Genomic DNA, 27877 nt, shown 5'->3' with positions numbered 1-27877 from the left:
AGATTAAGTCTGTTTAGCATTTGGGAATGTTGCTAATCTACAAATTACAACCTTTTGTGAACCTTCGGATCCTGACACTAGAAGTCAGATGGAGCCAACGATCCCTGGAAAAGGAATTTACTAGAATTTTTTTTCTCTGAGCTTTTACTCACACTGAATAATGAAGACAGGATTTAGTTATGAATCAACATTTATTAGTTATAATGTATGTACACTGATGGTACAACACATATTGATATGTCCGAACATTTTATGCCACTCATCTGGTAAACAAAAGAAATGAAATACATATATATATATTTATTTTTTTGAAAACTTTTATTTTCTTTTATTTTTTTCACCTTTTTCATATCCCATTCCAAGTATTTGTCTTTGACACCAAAATTACAACAGTTTCACAAGCGGGAAGATTTAGAGGAGGAACAAAGAGATAAGACAGAAGTCAGATTATGCCAATTATTTACTTGTCCATTTCCTTGCAAACACACATTTACCGGTTAATGGAAGAAATAAAAATTAATTTCAGTTTTTGGAAAAGGTACTGCCCTGGAAGTTTGATTTTTATTACTACACTGGAACGATTTATTACTACACTAGAACGATTACATATTTCCTTCTTTATTATGATGGCAATAAAGCTTGGTCAGGCGTACTTTTACATTTTTATTTATTAGATAGAAAGTACTGGTGAGGTCTGATGCTGGCAAATATGTGGGGCAGCAATAGCCTATTTGAAGAAGAAATATTAAATATATATCTTATCTGATATAGAAAGATATATAATCTTATGTCTCTTTTAGTGTTGTACTGACCACTATCACACCATTCTTTCTTTTCTTTTTTATGTACATATAGTATAACTTTCCTAACTGTCCTTTGCTGCAAGAAGCCCCGTAGCATGATAACACCCACCTTACTACCCCAAATAATAAAATCATCCAAGATGGATATCCATAGCAACTGCAATGTATGCATTCTGTACGTCTTTAATTTCTTTGAGGTTGACTTTAGATTCTGGAAACACTCTGCATTGCAGTTTATCACAGCAAATCTTATATATATTTATGTACAATGGACATGAATGCACACATAACTTTATCTTCAGGGACCAAACATTCAGAACATACATTAGATACAAAAAAAGATATTTATATATTGTATATGTAACAGCTACGTGAGATGGCTACGAACATCTATTCTTCAAATTGGAGAAAAAAAAAACAGGCATTTATTATATTTTCTGCTCAATTCAGCTTTTTTTCCTATTCTGTTTTATTCAAAGAAGAACATTGAAGATATATATTTCTACAAGGATTACAAAAAGAAATTTCACAGCAATTAAGCACTATTTCTATATGCCCCCTTGCCAAAAAAAAAAAATACTGTTAACTACAATATGTACACAAAGTGCAGGGAGGCACTTCACTTTCATGCTTTTACGAAAAAGGATTGTGTTGGTGGGGGTGGGGGGAAATACCTCTGTTGTGTGTGTTCAACTGTCACACAACAAGTGTGACATGAAATACTACTGGGCCAGGCCCAGACCCTCAAGGCCGGGTACAACATTATGCCATGACCACTGGATGTATCCCGTGGTCGGGGTTTTAATACGGCAGTGAAATACCCCGGTGCATTGGCCTGGTGCTGCAGCATTGCGGGACTTGGAAAACAGTCGTTGGAGGAATTATTCCCTCTGCCCTGACACTAGCGATGCAAGTGAGTGATGGGCGCATAATGCCTCTTGGTCGCAGAGGCTTGTGCAGTTCGGAGATTCTGATGTCTGCGTGGATTCAAGCTCAGTTTAGATAGTAATTCATGCTGGAATGTTGGCTTGGTGCATTTTTTTTTTCAAATTGTGCTTCTTCTTCTTTTTTTTTTTAATTAAAGCATCGTATAAAAAGGCTGGGAGGTCTTCAAATTGTCAAGATTGTAAACAGTCAATCTGGTGGTCTTAGAATAGAAAGGCAAAGTTACACATTTGGCAATGTGAATTGCACTTGCATTTTTCTTGATGAAAGGTAAACAGTTGACTTCAGCACAGCCATGGGTTTCAGATGAACAATGTTCTCCCTGACGTTTGCCTGAGTTATTACTTTTTTTTGTGTGTGTGTGTAAATGAAGAGCATTATCCTCACAAAATGGAGAAGAGAAAATATTCTACCCTATGCTTGTACCCAGGGTTTTAAAATTATAATTTTTTTTGTATTAAGGGTCTTTTGTCTGAAGCACGATTCCTGTGCAGCCTGCCACACTTTGTGTTCAGAGTTACAGTGTCCAGTGCAATGTAGGTTCACATTATTCGGGTTTGCTAAAGTCAGTGTCTGGGAACAGGTAACCTGTTAAAACGACAGCGCTGAAGATCAGACATGTGAGGCTCATCATTTACACCAAACTGTGGCTCTAAACGGCTCACTGTGCAGCTCTAGAAAATTTGTGCTCTTTTACCAAAAAAAAAAATCTATTTTAATTTAAAAAATCAGATTGTGCATCAGAACTGTGCAGCACAAGACAGCAGAAAAAAAAAATGTAATTTTCAACAAAATAGATTGGTTGTTGGACTACATGCAGTTCGGGCTCAAAGAAACGCAATCCCCAACTCCCCCACTCACACGAACGTCTCCATGCATCGCCTCTCGTAACACATACACACACACAGATCCCTCCCTCCCACCGTCACTCCCTCCCCGGAAAAAGAAAAATTCACATAGAGGAGGGTGTTGACGTAGCTCGACGTGGCTTGTGCTTTCAACTCCAGCGAGTGCAGGGATTGCGGCCCCTGTAGTGGCATCTAATTAGTGCTAAAGTGGTGCTTTAGCGCCTCAACAAGGACACTGTGTAGGTCAGAGGCTAGGAAATGAGGTACAGGGGTAGGCATTTCAGAGCTGCTGTATACTTTTTCATTGCTGTCTGTGATCGAGACCTCTAGCTACGCCAGTGCTGTTTTATTGCCCACTAACCTGCTCCAGGTATCCAAATGCAGAGGTCAGATAGTAACAGATGCATATATTATTATATTACACAAAATAGATTCATGCTCCAAAACCTCCATGTCCGTTGTGGAAGTGTTAGCTACTGTTCACACATTAGTGCTCTAGCCAGTGGAGTTTCACTATGTCTTTTGTTTTAGTATTAAAATTAGTCATTTTCAGCCAAAAAAAAAAAAAAAAAAAAAAAAAAGCAAATCTGTTATATATGTTTTTTTAAACAAAAGGGAAATAAAAAAAAAAACAAAAAGAAACGATAAAAATAAAATAAAAAAATACATTATTTGTTCCTTTTGAATGCCATTTCTTTCCGCTTTTCTTGTGGATTCAGGTGCTGGGAATATGTGTGCTTGCATTATTCGCGATTCAGTGGTTCCTCCTCAACAAGTGTGTATTCAGCAGTCGAGCCGTTTGTGGCCGAGGTTACCTGAAAGCAACGATCATTGACATCTGAACAACAGGCACAATCACAATCAATGTACACAAGCTTGTATCATGTAGTTTGGAACAGAGAAGTATGCGCACATAATCACTTAATGTGTGCATGATTCTTTTTTTTTAACTTATCCAGATTTGCAACAGTCTATTTTTTCCAAATTTATCCAATCAATTTATGAGTGTTTCATCAAAAAAAGTTGCGCTGTTTGTAGTGTAATCACAATGCATTGTGAAAATATAGCTGAATCAGTATAATAATAACTGAATCAGTTTGCATACAAAAAGTCTTAGAAATGTCCTCTCAGCTCCAAAAAAATGATAACACAAGAGCAAAGTCAAGTATTAAACATTACATGAGAACAACAGAAACATACTTTTCCACATATACTGGTACAAACACTGAATGTAGAAACTGAACTGAAATAAATATCAACACAGACAATCAAAAAAACACATTACAAAACATAAATCTCTAAAAATTAAATGCAATGTTAGGATGTTTTAGTTGCAAGGCTTCTAAAATGGTTTGCATCTTTGGATTAAGGTTAGTTATTAACAAAAAAATATCTATATACATACAGCTGCCATGCAGGAAGACAGGAGAAAATTGGTAATAGCAGCTTTGGTGTCACATTTCCAGGCTGATGATAAGTGACATAGAAAGTGGTGTGAGAATGTTCCTAAAATACGTGAAATAATCCATCGCCTTGGTAACCTCTGAATGACATGTGTGAACACAACAGCATGACTTTTTACGTCACATATGTTGTCATGGCAGCTAAGACTAAGGTAACGTCACTCTAACATCTTATAATGCTAGTGTAAGGTGTCAGTGTAATCACATATATAAATTTATGCAGTGCTAATGAATATTAGCCAGATCTCTGTTAATGCATTTTAACACCAAACCAGGCTCTAAAAATATTCCATCAAATCAGCAAAGTGGGAAGAGCCTTGGTTAAAAAAAACCTGCATCAGAGGCCTGACTGTTGAATCAAATAAAGCAGTCTGTGAATCAGACAGCGTAATCTGGGGAGATCTCTTTGAGCAGGTTGGTGGTGAAGGACCTGAGCCCTGTAATTCTGTAATTGGACGGGGGAATCTGGCTGCTGAGATCTTGCGAGGAGACATGCTAGGTGGAGACGGAGGATGGACGCATGATCCCCTGAGGGTTTGGTCAGTGAAATAGCTTTCGCAGCAGGAGATAAACCCAGTCAATATCATGAAAGGGAGGCTTTCCTTTCTTGTTGGAAATAAAACACTTACGACTGCATGCAAGACCACAAGTGATGTGGCTGTGCGAGTAATGAAAATGATATAAGACACTTAAAATGCACTGTGACACAAAAACTGTTATTCCTTGGAATTGCTCATGGAAATCGAATTTTTTTTTTCTTTATGTGTGTATGTATTCACATAAACAAGAAAAGGAGCATGCGAAGAGGACAGGGACAGAACAGAGTGCTCATGCAGCAAAGATGGGACTAGATACAAGTCTCTATGTCCGTAAGCGTGAGTTGTACCTTGCATTCATCTACCAAGACTGAATTGTGAGCGGCTAAGACGCACTGGTTGGAGTTGTTTTCGTGATGGTTTTTGAGGTCGTCGTAGTAAGACTGGGTCTTGGTCATCATCTCGATGTCATCTGACTTCCCATGCTGGGCGTCAAGGGCATCGAGCTCCGCCTTGGACATGTGGTACACAATACCGGCACCATAGGAGTCGCCGACCACGTTCACTGAGGTCCGGAAACGGTCCCTGTGTCCCGGAAAGCGTGTATCCCGTTAGCACGTGTGACACAGTAAGAGGGGCGGTCCATGAGAAGAACGCGTACTCACAACAGCCAGTCAACTGCAACCAGCAAGCTTATGTCCTGAGTGGGGAGGCCGACCGCCGTCAGGATCAGGAGCATGGTCACCAGGCCAGCACTGGGAATACTAGCTGCTCCAATACTGGCCAGGGTAGCTGTAAGACTACAAACAAAGAGACAACGCATGGGACCCTGTCGCGCTGGAAGGCTTGTGATACATTTCTAGAACCCTCCATTGGTTGCTGTAAGGCAAATAGGGTGGTAGTAGCCTAGTGGGTAACACACTCGCCTATGAACCAGAAGACCCGGGTTCGAATCCCGCTTACTACCATTGTGTCCCTGAGCAAGACACTTAACCCTAAAATTGCTCCTGGGAGACTGTCCCTGTAACTACTGATTGTAAGTCACTCTGGATAAGGGCGTCTGATAAATAATGTAAATGTAAATGCAAATGTAATGGTGCAGAGTAATGAATGACATTTTTACTCTGCCTACTTGTTATCTGCTGGACGTTTTGTTTTTAGCCTGCTCGTGCAGCTCATGCATCTACAATTTCTTCACCTCGCTGAATCAGGGCAAAAGCATTCAGCAGTTCACAAAAAAAGGCCATATATTGTTTGCAAAAGCTGTCATGATAATATGTGTTGAGTTTATTCAAACATACCTGACAGTGACAATTTGGCCAGGGTCAAGATGAATGCCATTCATCTGGGCAATAAAGATGGCAGCAACGGCCTCATAAAGCGCAGTTCCGTCCATGTTAATAGTGGCACCAACGGGAAGCACAAAACGGGTCACTCTCTTGTCAATGCCCAGGTTCTCCTCAAGGCAACGGAAGGTGACAGGCAGGGTTCCAGCGCTGAGAAGTACAAGAAAATAGAGATAGACAACCTCAATAGTTAATGGCGGAATGGTCAAACCCTACGGAAAAGGCTGTAAATGTCCCAGACCTGGAGGCAGTTCCCAGGGCAGTTATCCAGGCCTGGAAGATGCCCATGAAGAAGGTGAAGGGGTTTTTCCTCACGATGGCAAAGTAGATGAGGGGGAGGAATATAGCGCCGTGGATGATGAGTCCAATAATGACGGTCACCATGTACATCCCCAGCTGCCTAGCAACCACCTCCAGATCCTTGATGGAGATGATCTTGCCACAGATCAAGCAGGCGATACCAAAAGGAGAGTACCTGTAAGGGAAATTTCCATTATTCTAAGAAAGTGTGGCGTCTTTTGCATTGTATCAATAAATGCATTGTTTCTATAAACGGTTCGGCTTTGGAGGGAATTTGCAGATAGTAAACACTAACCACATGATCATAATGACCAGCTTCATCACAATTTCATTCAGGATGTTGAAGAATTCAATCATGAGCCTGGCCTTCTCGCCCATCTTTCCCATGCAGATGCCAAAGGCAATGAAGAATCCAATCAGACCTGACAAATACATACAAGTGGCTTGGGTAACAAACCCTGAATCCTCTCAAATAACATCTTATTCTATGGAAAATTCTAAATATTTCACAATCAGCAGGTCTTCATCTGTTGCCACATGTGCCTACACTGGCTGATTTGTCCGCATACCCAAAACATTCATCCCGCCCTTCATCTGCAGGGATTTTTTGGTGATGAAAACGGGTGGCTCCTTGGTGGCATTGCTAATGAAGTCATCAAGGGTACTGTTAGTTTCTTCCGCAATGACCTCCTCCTTCTTCACTACCGTCTGAACCTGTGGTCAGAGAACAGGGCAAATCACATTACAAAGGTTTTTAAAATGCATACCGATCCAAACTGAAACAAAAACCCAAGCTTCATGTACCTGCTGGAAGCAAGCTTGTACAAGATTCTCTGGGAAGAGGTTCCTGATGAGGTCAAAGAAGGCATCAAGACTGGACACTTCATCATTAATGTTGCCTTCACCGAGTTTCTCCTTCATCTTGGGGTCTCCAGGGTGAATCAACAGCACAAGGATGACTCCTAGGACTGCAGCAATGATGGTGGTGGTCATGTAGTACACCATGGCTCTGGTACCAAGCCGACCACTGGATTTGGCATCAAGGCCAGACAGACCTAAGAGTTCAAACTGAAAACATTAGTCCCTGGAATATCCTAAAAGCTGCACATGTGTGAATATTTGAAGTTTCTTGTCTTCTAATGAGCATGTTCAGAAAGTACTGATGGTCAGAAGAATGGGTGTCACCTGTGATTAGACTGGAGATGATGAGAGGGAGAATTAGCATCTTCAGCATCCTCATCAGTATGTCTCCAGGGAATGCTATCACCATGACAATATCTGGGTGGATGGGTGATGCGACACGGAGAAGCATCCCGAAGACAGCTCCCAGAATCACACCTGCCAATCAACACAGGAGATCCACAGGAGATCAGCCTTCATCCAGTAACAACGGGAGTTCATTACAAGTGTGATGTTTCATCAAAAATGTCCTCTTTTGAGGACATTTAGTTTGGAATTCTCTTCTCATTTTCATATTCTCTCTCAACTCATAATTCACCATAAAATCTATCTGAACATATCTAGAGTTTAATTTAGAAATATATGACCCCAAAAACGACACCTGTGATCTGACAATCTGTAAAGATCTGTCCTACTTACGTTTGTGACAATGGAAACAAGGTCATTCCTCAATGGTGGAAAGATGTGGCAGCAAACAAATAAACCTTCATGAAATCATGGATGGCTTCATCTGAATGACATTATGTGCGTGCTGTGTTGCAGACACCAGTTTTCCCCTGATTTCCATGGCTTTCTGATTGGACTGGACAGAACACCCTGTTTTGAAGTGTGAACATTTTTGAGATGCCAGCTGTTCTTGCCATGCGAACCATTTTCTTTTTCTTTCTTTTTTTTTTTTAAATGCAGCAGTTCATCGACTGAACAAACAATTTTGGAAACGGACAAAAAATACTGTCATCTCAGAGAAAAACAGACTGTTGGAACTTGTCGACAACCATCTGTATCGTTCTCCGCGGGGACAAAGAGCCATTCAGCCAGAACACAAGTGAAGTCTCTTGAAGTCTGGAAGAAAAGAAGAGCCCCGCCGGGATCTCCTTTGACCCTGAACCCATAGTACTTCCTCTAGAAACAGAGGCTGGTCTCAGTCGGCCACGGCTCCCTGTTGCCCTGTCTCTGACCCTCTGGGAAAGGACAAACCACCGAGTGTTGCACTGCTGATGGGGGTCATTTTTCTTCTTTTTACAATTTGGCAAGGATTATTAATCAAATATGCTTTTAAACAATGTATGCTCTGTAATTGACTTCTCCTTGGATCTGTCCCTCACCTCCTTGGACCGTCACTGTCCAGCATCTCCATTACTGCACCTCTGCAGGTGCTGCCTGTCTTCTCGCCAGGGCTCTGGGCTCATCTGGCCCTGACATAACCCTCTACTGGAGCAGAAGCTTCACAGCAATTCGACCTCTGTGGGGGGGTCGCCCGCTGGATTGCGTGTTTTACGCTGCACATTACCTTTGCCCGCATGCACAAGCTCCCACACGTAAAACCGTGTTTAATGTGAGCTAAAAAAAACACTCACAGTGCGTCTAGTTCAGGGAATAAAAATTAAAGTTGAGGAAGTGAAAGTGATAGCACATATGTGTCCTCTGCATTTAACCCATCACCTTGGTGAGCAGTGGGCAGCCATGAAAGGTCCCCAGGGAGCAGTGTGTGGGGGTGGTGCCTTGCTCAAGGAAAAACCTCCACTGCCTCGAATTTTCAATAGTCTGGATTCTGGATCTGGATTCCGTTCATTATTCTACACCAGATCGATTGGGTGATGACATCTCGTGTCATCCTTTTTAAAATGTAAATGTCAGTGATGGTGAAACCACGCCGGCGTACTTGTGAGGTTAGTCCCGGGTTACTTTGATGTTAGGAGCTGGGCACGAGGCCAGGGGAAAGTCAGAGGACCCCGACGGGCACATGTGGGCACCTGACCGGGGTCGGTTGCATAACCGGGCACATCTGGAATGCTGAGCAGTTCCGGCCCTGCTCAGGCACCTGCCCTGCATTAGCTCACTCGCTGTTTTTTTTTTTTATTATTATTGTAAAAAAAAACGAGAGGCTGCAGCCGTTCAAGCGTTGTTGAAGCACTACTGACCCAGGACGGTGAGCGTGAGCAGCAGGTTCTTGAAGAGCTTCCCGCAGAGACGACCACATTTCGACTGTGGGGTTGCCTCGATCGGCTCTAAGTGGCTCTCGTGCATCCTCACCTCCACTTGCTTAGGCATGCTGTTCGCACTGAAAAAGAGAAAAAAAGAGATTCACCACATCAGTACCACAAATTCTAATGCCAATCCTTTGGTTGACCCCTTTTGTTGTAGGTTTGAGGGTCGAAGGATTGACCCAAAGTGCCCAGCACAGCGCAGAGAGACGCTAAATGGATAATCCGAAATGCTCGTGTGACACATATATGAATTTCCTCATTATCCGAGGCGGAAAATGTTCCACGAGCCTCTTCAAACGGCCGTGCCATACGGGGTCACTTAGCCAGGCAACAGATGGGTTGTGAGTGGTGGATGAGCTGCTGATTAAAAAAAAAAAAATTCCTTTACAGCTGGCCTTAAAAGAGAGGCAGGGAACCGACGATAGAAAAAATATTCCGATTCGGTTTCAGAGGAACAGATGCTGATGGTTCTTGTTAGTAATCATTCGACAGCAGTTTTTTTTACTGGAAGTACACTTCATAAGGACTGAACGGAACTGTTTTATGACCGGGGAGAGATAACCCTGCCTTTGGCCGTAAACGCACTTACACGACTCCTTATCTCCAGCGCAGAAAAATACAAACGTTCGGACAGAGTCGGACTGAAGTCCCACAGGGCCTGGATAATTTATTATTTGCCATATGATCACTGTGTGCCATATGAGACAAGAGTCCTTAAAATGTCCCTCTTTGACATCTCATGAAGCTCACATTGGAAGGCCCATATAAAGAAAAAAAAAAAACTCAATAGCCTGCATACATTTGCTGGCAACCCTGTTCAGACTTTGATGTGTCCGTATGAAAACGCGAGAATAAAAGATCCAGCGGTGCAACGTCTACTCTCGCCAATTAGAGCAGCCAGATGCTGCTCCGGCGGCTGCCTGTCCCAGGCTGCTTCAGACAGGCGTCACAATGCTGTCACACTCCGAACGCGTTTCGGCTGATGTGACTCTGGAGCGGCTCCAGCAGCCTCTGTTCGTTGTGCGTTGCCACGACGAAGTGTTTCTGTTTGTTTGTTTGTTTACTTATTTATTTATTTGCATGTTTGTTTGTTTGTTTAGAATATGACTGTTCATGTTGGAGAACGAATGCAGGCTTGGCTATGATGGCAGGAAACCCGCTTGTCCTTCCATAGGACACACTGGTGTAGACTCTCAAGATTCATTTACATTTACAGCATTTACCAGACGCCCTTATCCAGAGCGACTTAATATCAGTAGTTACAGGGACAGTCCCCCCCTGGAGCAACTTAGGGTTAATTGTCTTGCTCAGGGACACAATGGTAGTAAGTGGGATTTGAACCTGGGTCTTCTGGGTCTCCCAGATTCCAATCATCTATGATTTTTTTTCCTTTCATTGCTGAAAGGAAATGCTTTTGTCAAATGGATCCATGCAGAATGGATGAAGACATCAGTCACAGAACAAGACGTGACGAGGTGGAAGGCAGGAGGTGGGAAGCCAAGGCCGGTCCCATGCGTGCCGCTTTGTCAGCGTGGGTGACAATCCTTTGGCCATTCAAAACAATTACAAAAGCCAAGCAAACAATGGCGCTGACAGGAAGGGCTGCGATTTAATGGAGTGACGGACAATTAAACGGAATTCACCGCGCCACCGTTGGTATCGGCCCGGGCTAATTAGGACGGCCGTGTCCTCCTCATTGTGGTCTTTAAGATTCATCTGAGCCTCGCCCCCCACCCCCCCGGCACCTCTGATTGAATGCGGTGAGTAAACCTGTCCAGATCAGTGGAGGGACTTCGGCGGCGGTGTGAAGGGGCCGGCACTCAACGGCAACTTGACTGGCCCGGTGGGGGCGCGCTCGCGCCGCGACCTTCCTTCCGAGAGACAGGGCAGAGGTCAGCCGCGTCAGCTGCGGTTCGGCCCGCGCAGCGGCTAACCTCGTGTGACACCGGCCCCTGGCGGAGTCTCTCTTTCGAGGCACGGCCTGCGCAGGGCGCCACGTAATAAATGTGTCAGGGTCAAAGTTTTATGCAACTCGAAAAAAAAAAAAAAAAAGGAGGGGCGTGGGGATGTACATTTCCCAGAAACGAATGAGGCTGAGCATTTAAAACGCGGTTTGGAGTGCCTACGGCGTCAGTATCTGGTTCAGTTGAACCGAAAAACAGGTGAGCGAATCGACACAGCACGATGTCACGCCCAAAAAGCCAGCACTTACTTCATCCTTCTCCTAAATCAGTAATGTGGCAGGTCCCTGTCAACAGGGTCGGTCTTGGCCCATGTGCTCCGGGGTGAGAGGAAGAGTGTGGCGGTCCGCGGCCAGGAGGAGCCCGAGGTGAGGCGCGCTTCGGCACCGCCAGCTTCCCCTGCTCCGCGTCTGGGTGGGTCCCCCTCAGCCTGCCTGCCAGCCTCCCGGCCCTGGTGGAAGCCCCCGGAGAAGTAAGGCCGGCATCCGCCCGAGAGGGAGGCAGCCTCGCCGGAGGTGGAGGGAGGAGCTTAGGTGGAACCTCGGGGGGGGGGTTCCTTTTCTTTTCTCTCCCGCTTCCCCGGAATCCCCCCCATGGGAGCGTGCTGAAATTCGTTTGCTCAGTATGCGAGGGACAGCGCACAGCCAAAGGGCGGGAGGGAGGGGGCGCTCTTCTGTAATGTGTGATTGTGTTTATAAGGCTTTATACTTCCATGATGCAGTAATCATTCACTAAAACATATGTTAATGCACGCGAGAGTGTGTGTGTGTGTGTGTGTGTGTGTGTGTCATCCATCAGGAAGAGCTTCATACATCAACGCTGGCAGCGTGCCCGCATATCTCCATCCTAATTAGGAGAGCGAGAGGTATTTAAAGCGCGGGGAAAGGAAACCTATATCGGCCTCCGCCATCTGCAAACTTCACACCGCTTGCACCAATTTGCACGATCCTCACCGACGGCTCGGGCCCGGCGGGGCGTGCGGAGGAAGAAACGCTGCCGCCCGTGCCAGGTCCGGACGTAAACAAATTATTTATGTCATCGGGTGTGGCGAGTTACATAATTACATCGACTCACAGCATGTGTAAAAGTATAATGACCAGGGGAAAAAAATGGTAATTTAACTATATAAACTATACAAATATTTTTCTCTACATTATATACACACACACACACACACAGACACACATACACATATATATATATATATACTCATTATAAAAAATTGCATATAAAAGCTTGCAGAAGAATTTTCTACACATAGATGATGGGTTTGTGTGAATATCAGTAGTGTGGAGGTGTAAAGCACACGGGGGAAATTCAGGAACCTCCCTAATAATGGTGGACAAATACTTTCCCATAAGGACACAAATAAGCCAACGTGAGGGAAACAGCAGGCGGAGGAAGACCTTCGCCCAGCAGGGAAGATGAAGTGATGGGAAGTCCGACTTCCCATCGTCATTTCAGACCCCTCTGAAGGGGTATAGGGACAGGGGACGTCAGGCAGCGAGGGAGGGGGTGGGTTAAGGGTTTGAGATGGGGGAGTGGGGGGTTACTCACACCACCCGGCCCAAAAGAGCCTGGGAGAGGAGGGCCGGAGCTGCGCCCCATGCTGTTGGCCAGGACCATGTGAAGTTCCCAGCACCCCCTCTCTGTTCCTCTGAGGGCCCTTTGTCCCGCACGCAAACAGTGGCGGTGGCCCCTGCTCACCCAGGCCAAGCGCCGCATCCAAACTGGCAGGGGTGGCGAGGGTGGGGGGGGCGCGGGCACACGGAGAATGCCGGCCCATTCAGGCCGCTGATGTCATGCCTGTGCCCACCGTGGGAGAGGAGCGGAGAAGCTCAGCGTCCCATTCTCTCTCCCCTCATCGGCCCTTTTCCGGGATAAATGAATCTTTCACAGACGGCAGCCCATTGTGCCCTTTAATCGACAGCGATTATCCCGATTTTATGCTGCCTTCCCGGAGCGAGGAGTGTTTTTTTTTCCCCTGACTGCGGGCTTTGAGAGGGCCGCGGTGCAACGCGGGCCCTTGGAGGTTGTCGTAGCAACCCAGCGCAGCTTAGAGATGGGGAGAGTGGGAGCTTCCCCCACACCACACAAACAGACAGAGAATAAAGAGCTCAAAAATAATTAATGGACGATTCACAGTGCAGCTAAAAATTGCATTAGATAGCAATCATTCATAACCATATTAATACTGTCAAAGTGAACAAAACCATAATAATAATAATAATAACAGCGTGCAAAAAATTGGATGGGGTTTGGTTGGGTTTGGGAAGTTCCCACTGGCCGAACGGCAGCACGGGGAGAGGTAGAGTTAATGGGCCTGGTGCCAGGCTCCGGATACATCTCGTCCACTTCCCATGCAGCGGGAAGAGATAGGACCCCCCTCCCCAAAAAAGGGGGGGCCCTCGGCCTGTCACACCAGCTGAAAACAGGCCACTGCTTCCGTGCACACAGCGCATACGCTGATAAAGCCCAGTCTGGGGGGCACGGGATTCTCGGGGTGGTTTTTCTGCCGTGACCTGCGGAGGTAGAGTTGTCCCCCTCTCGCGCTCATTTCTCTTCCTTGTCACGTCTACTGCAATGGCGTGATGTGTGGGCAGCAGGTTTTCATTTCCCGCACTATTTATGTCCATCTGATTCATTTAGAATAGCACATCAAGTACATCATGGTCATATTTTTTATGTAGATTCTATATACAGGGTGAGCCATTTATATGGATACACCTTGACAATCCAACACAATGGGCAGCACATTGAACACATTTTATAAGTGGTCAGAAACTTAATAACTCATGAAAGAATAAAGCACACCATTGTTTTTCTTGTCAAATTACCAATAAATTTGATGTGTCACATGACCCTCTTCCTACTGAAAAAACAAAAGTTGGATTCCAGATGACCGACTTCAAAATGGCCACTATGGTCACCACCCATCTTGAAAAGGTTGCCCCCTCACATATACTAATGTGCCACAAACAGGACGTTAATATCACCAACCATTCCCATTTTATTAAGGTGTATCCATATAAATGGCCCACCCTGTATATTAAATATATATGTTAGTCATGTAGTATATTGTATTCACCTGCTATATTTGACAAAATTTACTTGCCCATTACTTGCCTACTTGTTTTTTTTTTTTTAGCGCATTCCCATCTCCACATCACAGAGCCTCACCGGGGTCAGCTTCTGCAGCCCAGCTTGGTTTGTGATTCATTGCTTGCTGCTATGTCGGCCTGCAGGAACATCTACGGTGACAGCAGCCAATTAAAACTGTATGATCGCCACGGTGACCACGCAGCCATTAAATATATGGCCAGAGTCCATAAAGCAGAGCTGCGATGCACACGACCGATAAGATCAATGCAGAGGACAAAATGAAGCTGCGCGACCTTAAATGAGCCTGTTTGACACTCCGGAGGGACACTGCTCTCAATAAAAGAACAATGCGACTGAGGGCGTAATAAATCTCCCCCACTAAACGCGTCAAGATTTCAAATAAGGCAGAGAGCAAACAGGCTTAGCGACGCGACACAAGTAATCTCGTATAAAAAAAAATGTGGCACGGCTGCATTCCAGGTAATTCCACGATATGGTGTTTGGAGTGGATTACGCGCCCTAATCTGGCGGTAATGCCATGGCAGTGCCGTCTGAGAAATAAAGAGCAGCGCCACCGTCACATACAAAGAATGCGCCTCCTCTGGCTCTGTGTGTCTATGATCACAATTAGCAGGTTCCCTCTGCTTACTTTGGTACCCAAGGCTCCCACCTGTACAATGGTGAGGGAAGCTGAAGAATTGTGTGTGTGTGTGTGTGTGTGTGTGTGTGGTAAGGCTGCACAGGTCTTGGGGGAAAAAAATCATAAAATAACCAGAACGGAAATTGTTTCACTGTCGGGGTGGGAATCACAGAAACTTTTGTGATTAGACAAGTGCATGATAGGTGCATGGAGATATCACAACATGGTCGATTCGGTGACACTCTAGACATTGCAGGCCCCTTTTATACCGCAGCCATTCCCTTTTCTTTTTTCCCTCAGAACAGGTAGCCACTGCAAATATAATTTTTTTTTGTTTAATTGATTTATTTGTTGGATTTATTGCCAGAGTTTTGTCATTACATGATGTGGTCATGTGGTCATGTGACCATTACATGCGCAGAGGGGGCGCTTCTTCGGTGGCGTGACGAGGAACTTATTTGCGTTTTGACCGTTTTCCCTGTTCCTTTTGTACTTCTCCGTGATTAAACCACATGTGCATCTCCCACCGTCCTCTGAAGTTTCCCTTTGTCCACGCTGACCTCTTTGCTCGCAGTAATGAGGCGGTGATTAGTGGTGCATTATGGGAATCTTGATGCCAGTGCACTGTCCGCATAAGTCTTTCAGATGTGAAAAAAAAAAAAAAAATGCCGTAATTATGCGTTAACAGCCTATTATGCTCAGGAGTGGATGTCAAGCCTTGATGGGTGATTCCTATTCATCTGACAAATATTAAATGACCAGACCAGAGATGGCCAGAGAGAGGAGAGAGAAAGCCAGACGGGTGTTGCTCTCCCTAGAGTCCCCCGTTCGGACCTCTCACTCACTCCTCCCTCCTGCAATATCTGCCGGATGAATGGAAATGGAATCTTTCCTGGCTCGTTTTCTTTTCCGTCTACTCTCTTCACTCTGTCTCTCTCTCTCTCTCTCTCTCTGTGTGTCTTGCTGACTCTCACGCTTCTCCTCTGTTCACCTTTCCCTTGTTCTATTTTACAGTAGGGCCCAGAAGTCATTCATTTGGATGGCCTGGTTTTGTAAACAGGCCTAGAGTGGGTTTGAGTGACAGCCTTGTCACACAACGTCTGGACTGGAGAGGTCGGTGATTGTCCTTGCTACATCCATCTCAGCACTGGTCCTGTTGTTCTGAAGCCTTGTGTTGTGTGTGTGCGTGTGTGTGTGTGTGTGCGTGTTCAACATAGCGGGCTGTGGTGAAGCCCGCCAGCTTTTGATCACTTCTGCTTCATCCCCACGGGAGCTCATTAAACAAGGTTAGCCCGCCCAGACCCCCTGCACCCGGCGCGTACTGTACCACATCACTGCACGGGACACAAGCAGGCAGGGGGGCGGAGGGGTCGCCCATGACACTTATCGGCTCCTGAAGCTGTCAGGCACAGTGATGGGGGAGACATGGGCAAGATCATCTGAGCAGAGATGAGGTGGAGGAGATTCGCTATGGATGAATTGTGCAGATGAACTTCCACACTGAGCTGCTCTACACTGAAAGGAAAAAAGGCCCAAAGAATCAGGCCAAGCTCCAAATCTTAAAAGGCAAAAGACATGTTGCTCTTTCAAGATTATACAATACTGCAATTAATGGTTGCCAGCATCTTTTTGAACAATCACTGGGTTCCAAACCGTCCCAGCACATATTTCAGCACGCAAAGCAAAACTATTGTTGATTTTTACAAGAGAAAATGCTGAAGAGAAGTTTTTTTGCAAGTCTTTATTTATTATAGTCAATAATTTTGTATAATCAATCGAAATATACAGAAGTGGCCAACTTCTTCATTTTTGTTCAATTTACACTGTCAAACCCTTTGTTGGTGACAAATATATATGTTTCACCTATTTTGCATTCTTCTTGCTGATCGCATCCATACCTTTATAACCACCATCTTCTATCTTCTGATGACTACTTCCAGCAGGATAATGCACCATGTCACAAACTGCTGTCTTGAACATGACAATGAGCTCGTGGTGGACATCATGTCATTATGGACCAGAATGTTCCAACCCCTTGTTGAATATGTGCCATGAAGAATTAAGGCAGTTCCAGAGCCAAAAAGAGGGCCCGACCTGATATGAACCATATCATAAAGATGATGGATGCCTAAGCTTAACACAGTTGGTCTAAACAAAGTGACAAGTTACAACACACACATCTGCAATTTGCCTGGCAAAACACCCCCTGATACATAGCCCTATCTTCAAAAGAATGCTCCCCCAGGATGGGTGGGGTGGGGGTTACTGAGGCATGTAAATCTGAGTGTTGTCAGATGAAGGGGGGGGGGTGCTCTCTCCTCTCTTCTGTCTGTCTCATTATGAAAGCGCTCATCACCTCATTCAAACCAGGCTCTGATGGATTCCAGTTCTGGGCCTGATTCCAGGACGACCTCTGTTTAAATATCAATAGTGCCCCTCACCTCAACCCATTCCCCTCCTTCTGAATACCACTGCAGGCACAGAAGGACTTACGTGAACCTTTTCGCGCTGAGACACAAACGTCTCCAAAGGCCATTTCTGCGTTCGTTAAACGGCCGCTGTCCTTTCAGGACCACGTGCTGGAGAAACCTAGAGTTTACATTTGCATTTACATTTACAGCGTTTATCAGACGCCCTTATCCAGAGCAACTTACAGTCAGTAGTTACAGGGACAGTCCCCCCCTGGAGCAACTTAGGGTTACATGTCTTGCTCAGGGACACAGTGGTAGTAAGTGGGGTTTGAACCTGGGTCTCCTGGTTCATAGGCGAGTGTGTTACCCACTAGGCTACTACCACCCAGTTCAAAACACGAGATCTGACGGAATGTACACATGCACCCAGGCCGAGCCCCTCTCTTGAGAGGTGGGGTGGGGAGGGTCTCACTGTTTTTCTTTCGCCAACATTCTTCGCCAACCATGGGAGTAGTCAGCCTATGTCAACATTTCCTTAAAGGTCCCCTATTATGAAAATGGCACTTTGTGAGGTCATTTAACATTAATACGAGTTCCCCCAGCCTGTCTATGGTCCTGCAGTGGCTAGAAATGGCGATAGGTGTAAAGAGTGCTTTGGCCATTCGGCTTTGCCGTTCAGAGAGCCACTGCTCAGATGGTCGGATCTGGAATTGTCCATTATGTCATCATAAGCCCTGTTTCTCAGGCTTTGTCCAATCCAAAAAAGGAACTCCACTGACCGTCATGGCTTCCAAACGTGCAAAGCATTCCAGTTGCTTGGTGATTGAATGTGAAAATGTTCACAAATGTATTTGTCATGTAAGACTCGTGGGTTAATTGATTTTTTTCTGGAAAAACGCAGACACGACTTGAATCAAACATTGGCGCAAATGGTGTTGATGATGTAATTTCTGCAAATGCCCCCTCACCTTCTATTGGCTGCTCTCCTCCTCGGCCTGCCTCTCTCCTCTCTGCCTCTCTCATTATCATTTTAAGCTATAGACTCCGAAACACACATCCTGGGGAAATATCATTGTAGGGTGGTAGTAGTCTAGTGGGTAACACACTCGCCTATGAACCAGAAGACCCAGGTTCAAATCCCACTTACTACCATTGTGTCCCTGATCAAGACACTTAACCCTGAGTGTCTCCAGGGGGGGACTGTCCCTCTAACTACTGATTGTAAGACGTCTGATAAATGCTGTAAATGTAAAATGTAAATGGGACTGGATCAAAGTGGCTGCACCACGCCTGAATTTCGGAAAGAGACTTCAGATATATATCAGGGGACCACTAAGACCTATATAAAAAAATGTCACAATAGGAGACCTTTAATACATCATGGAATGCAAGATGGAGGAAAGAAAAGAAATTCAAAATTCCTGTTTTTTTTCATCGCAGAATTACGTCTTTATATAGATCATAATGATTATCATATATATATATTTTATATATATATATATATTAAGGCCTGTGTTGCTTGGTCAGTACCCTCCACTAAAAGCCTGAAATTCCCATAAATCCCCAGTTCTGCGATAATCCTGCTTCCCGCTTTTTCTATACCTAGAAACCCCTGCGCGCATAAACATCCTCGTCCTATAATCTGCCTGGAAGAGCATGCAGACACTTCATCTTAATTCCAATCCTTCTGACCTCTGCTGAGTTGTTGGTTTGTTGCTAGGTTACCATTTCCTCGTGATGAACTACCCTATGTAGTAAAAAAATTGTCGTGAACTGAAAAAAATTGGGTTTTTTTATGCGTGAATGAGATGTATATTAATTATTCTGATTAACGTCAAGAATGCAAACACTTAGCATTCAGCATTTTACTCAAGGCTTCATGCAACAGATAGAATGCCAATTGTCAGGATTGTGTCATGGGCATGGCACCACCTTCTAATAATTTTGCACTCTTTAACGCTTAATACGTTAACAGCGGGTTACCTGGCAACTTAATTGGAAAGAAGTCAGTGACGCCCATGCTATGCATTTACCTTTTAAACATGAATACACTCTAAATACTGAAGAATCTTTTTAGACAAGTCTGAGAGTCTCATGCACGTACTCACTTAATCCATTTGCTCTTTCAAAGCGGCAATGTTTTAATATCTACGAGTGGTTTTAGTGGCCGGTTCCTGTCAGATATCAAAGATGGAGGAATGCATAGAGAAGGGAGCCGCAGCGGAGGGAACGCAGATAGGTGGACAGATGGGTAGCTAGATGAATGCAGATCCTAATTATCAAGTGCATGGTGTGGTGAGCCAAGTTTCTCACAAAACCCCACTGTGTGTGACAGCCATTGAGGCGAACCACTCTTGGAACATGCCAGCCCCCGCAGAATAATGGGCCAGTTTACTGGCCTCCAAGTTTGTTCACAGGCCCCCGAGCTGGGAAACTGTTAGTGCAAGGTTCAGGAGGGCCCTTTAATTGTTTCCTCCTCCTTTCTTCTTTCAACTTTCAAAGGGGGCTGACAAACAGGCAGTGAAGGCGATTGTTGTGTGTTCCTCTGGACAACCCTGAGGTAAACACAACAAGGCTGTATGCCCCATCGGTTGAGCCGGGCCTGGGTGTTTTTTTTTTTTTTTTTTATTTAAAATTTTTTTTTTTTTTTGGGGGGGGGGGGGGGGGGGGGGGGTTGCGCCGGAAGAAACAGGGGGAGGGCTATGGGAGCCGAGGCTCCCCAAGAGAGAGGGCCGCTATTGTCGCCGGCGCTGCAGTTCTCATGCACGGGCCCTAAAGGAGCCTGGGAGTGATGAATCTCACTCTGCGATTAAGCGGGTAAGTGGCAGCTCCGCTCCGAGCTCCCACAGCCAGCATTTACATACTGAAGAGGGGCATTAGCGCCCCGGCAATTCCCCACCGGGGCCACAAAGATGCGCACAAAGCCTCCTCAGAGAGCCATTAGAGGCTTGCTTGGGGTGGGGGAGGAAGGCCGAAGAGATGTGAAAGGGGACGTTTTTCGGCAAGGGGGACACTATCCAAAATCTTCAGAGCCCTGCCGACACACCTTTCATCTTCGGCAAAGCATTTTGTCCTCAGCGCTGTTTGTCAATGTTCAGATGCCCATTAATCTGCTGAAGCCATTTACCAAAAAATCTTTTGAAATGGCCTTTCATGGTTTTTTTCTAGTGTCAAAAATAACATGTAAGCTTCAGAGTTTTTCACTTGTGGCTGCTCATGTTAAGTATAAAATACGACATCATTTTTTTTTATGAAAGGAGAAGCCTCTGCTGAGGACTTTGGGTGACACAGTGGTCATCTGGCAACCTGGCACTGTACATTGTTCAGATGAGCTCTCGCATTTGTTTTTAATGATTCCTTAATTCGGTTTAATTATGATTCTTTTCTGATCCGACAATGAGGGATTGTTCCGCAGGGCATCGTCTCCGCTGCCAGAGGAGGAAACAAACGGACGCCCTCCCCCTTCCCGCCCTCCCCGCAGCAGTGTCACCGCGCACCCTTTCGTGACTCCCGCCCGATGACCTGAATTAAGCTGCGGCGAAGGCCCAGCAGAACGTGGGTGGCTTGGGCTGCTGACTATTCCTCAGCCGGGCATCGTCCTTTTAAAGCATTCCACTTTTTAAATGTAAAGGACTGGGGAATTACACCACAAACTTTCTACCAGTTCTGTCATCTTTCGCATAATACATTCCAGCATATGTCCAGAAGAGATCTCTAGCACCATTGCGCTATGACACCCAGTATCATCTGATCATAGCTGTGGGAAATGTTGACAAGATTCATTTATGAATATGCTGATATGTCCTGCGCACATTTTTGTAGAACATAATGGGAATTTGCACCTTGAATCATATATTTCAAATATTATGTTATGTCTCCCTGTGGCTTCAATGCTAAAATTGCATTCGATTCCATAGCATTTGCTCTACTTCATAAAATGTTGATCATTTTCATATATTAGCTAAGACATGTAAATATGCCATTTAATATGGACAATTAATTAAATGCTGGACGATTTCTGACACATTTGCGTAGAGTGTTACAATCGTACAGGTACAGTACCAACCAGACCGGCTCCCTGCTGCTGGCGGGTACGGTCCTATTGACACCTCTACTCCAGAGCCGTGCCGTCACCGTGAGCTCCGGCGAGGTCCAGTGGCGAGTGCGTAACGATGTGCCGTACGTGCGTGGAAGGATGGGAGGGCCGGGGACGAGAGAGGCAGCAGACAGTGAAGAAAAGATCTGGATGGCACTTTGGCAGCTCCGGCCTGTTCCCAGGAGGATTACTCAAGTGCTACAGTAGATGCTACAAAACGCCAGCAGGGCCAGTCGCCCCCTGAAAGGGGTGAATGGCAACGCACAGCACAACACAGCACAACACATCTCTCCCTGTCTTTCTCCCAGCTCCTTCCCTCCTTCATTTTCCCTCCGCTGAGCCAGTGTCTCAGATCCCCTCACTGGTGGCGCTGGTGCATGCCGGGGTGGACGCTCCCAGAACTGCCACCCAGTGCTTCCCAGTTCTGTCTCCCCTCCTTTTGTCCTTTAAAGGAAGACCCTAATGGCTCGCCCACTGTTCTCCCCTCTTTATTTTCCCGCTTCCGTCAGGAAGACGGAGCGGCACGCTCTTTTTTTGCCTTTCTCCATTCAGCGGGGGTGGGGGAGGCGGGATTATATTACACTTCGAGGGTCGGGACGATCGCACGGGGCCACAGGACATGAAGTGGCCTCAGCGGACCGTGGCGTGTCCGAGGCAGCGCCTGGTTTTGTGCAGCGGTGCTGCACTGTGTCCCGCCCCGCCCGGTCCCCGGAGGCAAACATCTGCACGGGCGGGGTGATTTACTTCTTTATTGATGATCGTCCATCACCCGCCCCCACCTTCCTTGGGCACTGGAGGCGCCCTACTTACAGCACACTCTCTTTCAGCCCCGGGGGGCGAGCCTATCCCGGAGAACTGGCCCCGCCCAGGAACACCTGACTGGCCGATGACACACAGATAATTCCTCCCAAATTCCACTTTGCTTCACATTTTATTATGTTATTATAACAACAAATCATCATTATTGCGTTTTTATCACCCCAGACAGAAAATATGGCATCTCTTCAACCCTGAATCGCTGCTGCATTTACTGACACCAGAATGTCTGACATTCCAGTTGGTATCGTTGCTTAAGCTCTATTGGGTTGGATGAGGACAATGAGAAAAAAAAAAGGATCTATGGGATCCTCTCTGGATTTTGGCCATTGGATTTGCAGCAAGTGCACATTGTTTTATCCTCTTTCCGCATATCTGATGGCAACCAAAAATGGAATTAGTCCCGTAATGCCTGGCGTTCCACCAGGTGAAGCTGAAGATCTTCACACGATTCGCACTTTCACACTGACTCGCGCGGTAAAAATGATGCAGAGAATGGTGAGGAGGTGCGAAGTTGATGTTGATAAATGTATAAACGAAATATTCTTGAATTATGTGTACAAAAGCTTTGGTCTATTTGTACAAGCTGGTTGCCGAAGTCTGGCACTGACAGAGGGAAAGTGAAATGATTGTCATTGCGAAACACAGCAAGCACAGCACACGGTGCACACAACTAAATTTGTCCTCTGCATTTAACCCAACACCCTTGGTGAGAAGCCCAGGGAACAGTGTGTGGGGACCTCAGTGGCGGACCTTGATTCGGCTCGGGATTCGAACCGACAACCTTCTGATCATTGCTTACCAGCTAGGCCACCACTGCACACATCTCAACATGCAACATTCAACTTTTTTTTTTTTACAGCATTTATCACGTATCCAGAGCGACTTACAATCAGTAGTTACAGGGACAGTCCCCCCCCTGGAGCAACTCAGGGTTAAGTGTCTTGCTCAGGGACACAATGGTAGTAAGCGGGATTTGAACCTGGGTCTTCTGGTTCATAGGCGAGTGTGTTACCCGCTAGGCTACTACCACCCCGCACGATTCCTTTCTTTCTTAGGCTGATCAGCAACACAGTTCCCACTAACAGTGAATGTAAATATTAACACTGTAATGCCTTCTTTATGTTTAATGCGGCCCCTGAGGTTGAAAGTTTGCCCACCCCTGTTGTAGGCCACAGCACAGAATATCAAAATCATGTCCTAAACTGATTTCCGAAGTTTTGTTTTTGCAAAGTGAAGTATAGCAGCTGGAAGGTCACTCATAGACACAACTATGAAATAGTTTATAGCTGCACTAAGACAAACACACACACACACACATCTTTGATGGAAGAACACTACCTTCTAAAAATCTCATATCGCATATCTGTGGAATAAAAGAAACAGACTGCCAAAGCTGTACTGACTTGTCTCCTTGCACAAGAACAAAATCTTAATCCAAAAAATGCATGTTACCACTAGCGGATTCACTTTAACACACTGCTTATTCATTTCTGCCCCATGATGTAATGTCACTCATCCCCAACTTTTCAAGTGAGCAGGTTAAGAGGGGAACTGGGTTATTTGCCCCGAAACCATCTCCTCCTACAGTGAAAACCAAGCTGAATGAGGATGGCTGCTTTGCTTCTGGCAGCCATCAGAACGTTTTTATTTGCGAGCCTTGACACAAGCTCCTGTGGCAACAGTGTTCACAACCACTTTTATCACTCCAGGGTTCACAGCGACTTTTTTTTTTTTGCTCCAAGAAGTGCTTGCATGCTGGATGCTGCAGAAGAACATAACTGATGCTCCCCTAACGTGTCAAAGCATGCTGCTTTACTTTGAATGCAGGCCCAGCGTTCCCTCGATGGTTTATGAAGTTTGATGGAGTCTGAGCATTTGGGGTAAGCGCTGATATGTAAATGGCTTGGGGGTCTTTTTTTTTTCACTCCAACATTAGTCCTTTTCATATCTTCTGGACGGATTCACTTTGCCAAATGATTACAACAAATGATGTCCAATCCACACACAAAAAAATAGTCTTTTAGTCAATAGTCATAATATGAGACTTTTTTATATTTTCTGATATAATTATCCAGGAATTATAGTCTTAGAATTATATCAGAGGTTGGTGTCCTCTGTGTGTTTGTGGAAATGCCATGGCTCTCCTGTAAAATACACTCCTTTTTATTTTAGTGGCATTTGGGTAAGAAGGTGTGGCCAAACGTTTGGACGCACCTTCTCATTCAATGTGTTTTCTTTATTTTCATGACCATTTACGTTGGTAGATTCTCACTGAAGGCATCAAAACTATGAATGAACACATGTGGAGTTATGTACTTAACAAAAAGTGGAGACCTGACCTCCACAGTCACCGGACCTGAACCAAATCGAGATGGTTTGGGGTGAGCTGGACCAACAAGTGCTAAACACCTCTGGGAACTCCTTCAAGACTGTTGGAAAAGCATTTCAGGTGACGACCTCTTGAAGCTCATCGAGAGAATGCCAAGAGTGTGCAAAGCAGTAATCAGAGCAAAGAAACTAGAATATAAAACGTGTTTTCAGTTATTTCACCTTTTTTTGTTAAGTACATAACACCACATGTGTTCATTCATAGTTTTGATGCCTTCAGTGAGAATCTACCAACATAAATGGTCATGGGAATAAAGAAAACACATTGAATGAGAAGATGTGTCCAAACTGTACTGTATATACATATATACCAAGCATGATATATACACTAACCATGTATATACCAAGCATGATTATGTGTGTGTGTGTGTGTGTGTGTGTGTGTGTGTGTGTGTGTGTGTGTGACACCAAGCATGAGATATGTTTGTAGGTGGATGCGAGAGAAACGTCGCATTTCCTCCGACGTCCACCAGGTGGCAGCTTTCCCGACCGAACCTGCGAGCGCAGGTTTCAACTTTGCTTGAAAATCCGAATCCAACACAAGAAAACCTTTTTTTTTAATGATATGATGTGTAGATATGTAGACATGATAGAAGGAAACCTCATCGATCACTTCTGCTTTTTAAAATAACGTGCGCCGTCCATGGGTAGAAGTACGACGATTTTTTTCTTCTTGTTATTTCTATCATTGAATTATATATTTTTAAAATTCCTATTATTTAAAAGGGTTTGATTTTCGCGCGCCGATCACACCTTTTCAGGTGTCGCCGAGATCTGACGTGTTCGGGGATGACGGTGATAAATGCGCCCTGCGCGCCGCCGGGAATAAAGCGAGTTCCCGCAGCACCAGCAGACAAAGAGGCGGGCGAGGTCTCCCGAGGAGCCGCCTCACAGAGGTGATGGTGCTGGTGCTGGTGCTGGTGATGGTGATGGTGCTGGTGATGGTGCTGGTGATGGTGCTGGTGATGGTGCTGGTGCTGGTGATGGTGCCGGTGATGGTGCATATGGTGATGGATAAGAGCGAATTCGCCGATCGGCTCTTCCTCTTTACACGTTTATGGACGAACTTTGTTCGTTACAAACATTCCGCGAAGTTGCAACTGAGATCGGTGAGCTGCCACGCGTGACGAGGTATGGAAGTTTGGTCGGATGCAGCGGAACGCGGGACTCACCTCGGTTGTCACGGCGGTGTGTCGCAGAGTAAAAGTTGCGTTTCGGACCCTCAGTTCCTCCCGGACATGAGGCGCGCGGCCGCGGTGCTCGTGTAAAATCCGCGGAGCTCCACGCGCGACAATCCCACCGAATGAGGACCTGCTCGGCGCGCGCTCGCTCTCACCCGGTGACGCTCCTCTCTCTCTCTCTCTCTCTCTCTCTCTCTCTCTTTTTTCTTCCCGCGTTCGCTCCTGTCCGCTGGAATGCCGCTCCTGGTTGGAGGGCTCTACTCCTCCCTTGCATTTAAACTCTCTCTCTCTCTCTTTCTCTCCCCCTCTCTCTTTCTCTCTCTCTCTTTCTCTCACTCTCTCTCTCTCGATCACACACACCATTCATCCAAACGTTCTATCTGTCCCTCTCTCTGTCTGTGACCAAAGAATCATGAAAACATTGAAACCTGACACATCTGTCACATCTGGCCAATGCAAGCAGGTTCACAGGGCACACACGGGTGTGGCAGTATGGGGGTATTAATGCTGCTTTGTTTTTACAGTAATATTGTCTTAAGAAGGGATGAAATGGCAGCAGGTTAACAGCATTGTGACCAACGTTGCTGTGGAAAATTATAATATGCAAATTATATAATTGAGAGGACTGACGGTGGTGAGATGAGTGGTGTGTGTGTCTGCGTGCATGAGAAGAAACCTTTTCCCATCCAGTGTATGTGGCACTCTTGCCTGTGAACCAATGAATGCATGAGTCTGAGCATCATCGTGGGGACTGTCCCTGTAACTCTGGATAAGGCCGTTGTCACAAATGTAAATGTACGTCTCTGATGTCTGAATATACAGTACAGGCCAAAAGTTTGGACACCTTCTCATTCAATGTGTTTTCTTTATCTTCATGACCGTTTACGTTGATAGATTCTCACTGAAGCCATCAAAACTATGAATGAACACACGTGGAGTTATGTACTTTTTCAACAGTCTTGAAGGAGTTCCCAGAGGTGTTTAGCACTTGTTGGCCCCTTTTCCTTCACTCTGCGGTCCAGCTCACCCCAAACCATCTCAACTGGGTTCAGGTCCGGTGACTGTGGAGGCCAGGTCTCCACTTTTTTGTTAAGTACATAACTCCACATGTGTTCATACATAGTTCTGATGCCTTCAGTGAGAATCTACCAATGGTCATGAAGATAATGAAAACACATTGAATGAGAAGGTGTGTCCAAACCTTTGGCCTGTACTGTATGTCTAGAGTTTATAAAGTGTGTCTGGAACACAAATGTGGAATACCAGGAGATTTTTTTTAATTTTCTGGGCTTGCTTTAAGGATTTTGGTTAGATTTCAACCAGGACTATCGCATTTGTAGTAAGTTTGTAAAAACCATTTGTGAATCAGCCTCTTTGACCCTTTGAAGGTCTCCTACCTGTTACATATGTTCAATTAGTAGAGCCATGCTGATGGTGTCTGAGGCAGATTTCTAAATCTGCATTAAAAATAAAAACCATTATTCCCCTTGCCCTGTGAGATACGTCGTCATTCGAATCTGACGTTATGGCATCCAAAATTCCGACAATGCACGTTACGCTCGGTTACCGGCGTCGGGCTAGAACTGGACCAAACTGGACCAAGTAAGGGCTTCCCTTACTTCGAGGGGTACTGAGAAGGTCTGAACTCTCAGAAGGTTCAGGAGAACAAATCAGGCCCTCAACGGCTTTAATTTGCGCCGAATTACAATGGAACCGCGCCCTTCGCTCTCCGTTTCGCCCACTTTTCATTACTTTGGCTGAGAAGACGAGCCAAGAGGCATCACCTCAAATTCCACCTGCCTTTACCCCCTTCAGCAAAGCAAATAATAAGCGCATTAGGCCTGAAGTCTCCCGCATTTGTGGGCCGAGGG

General features: G+C 45.4%; 1 protein-coding gene across 3 annotated transcripts; it reads right to left on the bottom strand.

Moving 5' to 3' along the window:
* Window positions 1–172: 172 nt before the first annotated feature.
* On the bottom strand, window positions 173–26267 carry slc1a2b (solute carrier family 1 member 2b). Of its 3 annotated transcripts, none has more exons than XM_028957624.1 (11): window positions 11621–11885; window positions 9343–9482; window positions 7427–7579; window positions 7046–7296; window positions 6811–6955; window positions 6537–6663; window positions 6183–6416; window positions 5897–6091; window positions 5261–5395; window positions 4946–5180; window positions 173–3411 (listed from the first exon to the last, which is right to left on the bottom strand). In XM_028957624.1, exons 1-11 carry the CDS (start codon window positions 11623–11625, stop codon window positions 3340–3342), a joined length of 1692 nt encoding a protein of 563 aa, XP_028813457.1. In that variant the 5' UTR covers window positions 11626–11885; the 3' UTR covers window positions 173–3339. The 3 variants fall into 3 exon arrangements, with proteins under 3 accessions (XP_028813457.1, XP_028813459.1, XP_028813458.1); XM_028957626.1 differs by having other exon boundaries at window positions 4992–5180; window positions 11621–11878; XM_028957625.1 differs by lacking the exon at window positions 11621–11885 and adding an exon at window positions 25998–26267 and having other exon boundaries at window positions 3340–3411.
* Window positions 26268–27877: the final 1610 nt, after the last annotated feature.

The sequence above is a fragment of the Denticeps clupeoides genome, chromosome 17 (genome assembly GCF_900700375.1).
Source record: "Denticeps clupeoides chromosome 17, fDenClu1.1, whole genome shotgun sequence".
NCBI classification, from domain to species: domain Eukaryota; kingdom Metazoa; phylum Chordata; class Actinopteri; order Clupeiformes; family Denticipitidae; genus Denticeps; species Denticeps clupeoides.
This window is presented reverse-complemented; position numbering and strand designations above follow the sequence as displayed.

Bases quoted from the DNA above. Each gene is read 5' to 3' on its own strand.
- slc1a2b (XM_028957624.1), bottom strand. The intron at 6,956-7,045 runs GTACATGAAGCT...CTCTGACCACAG, and splicing joins TACAAGCTTGCTTCCAGCAG to GTTCAGACGGTAGTGAAGAA. The intron at 6,092-6,182 runs GTCTGGGACATT...TGTACTTCTCAG, and splicing joins GCCCTGGGAACTGCCTCCAG to CGCTGGAACCCTGCCTGTCA.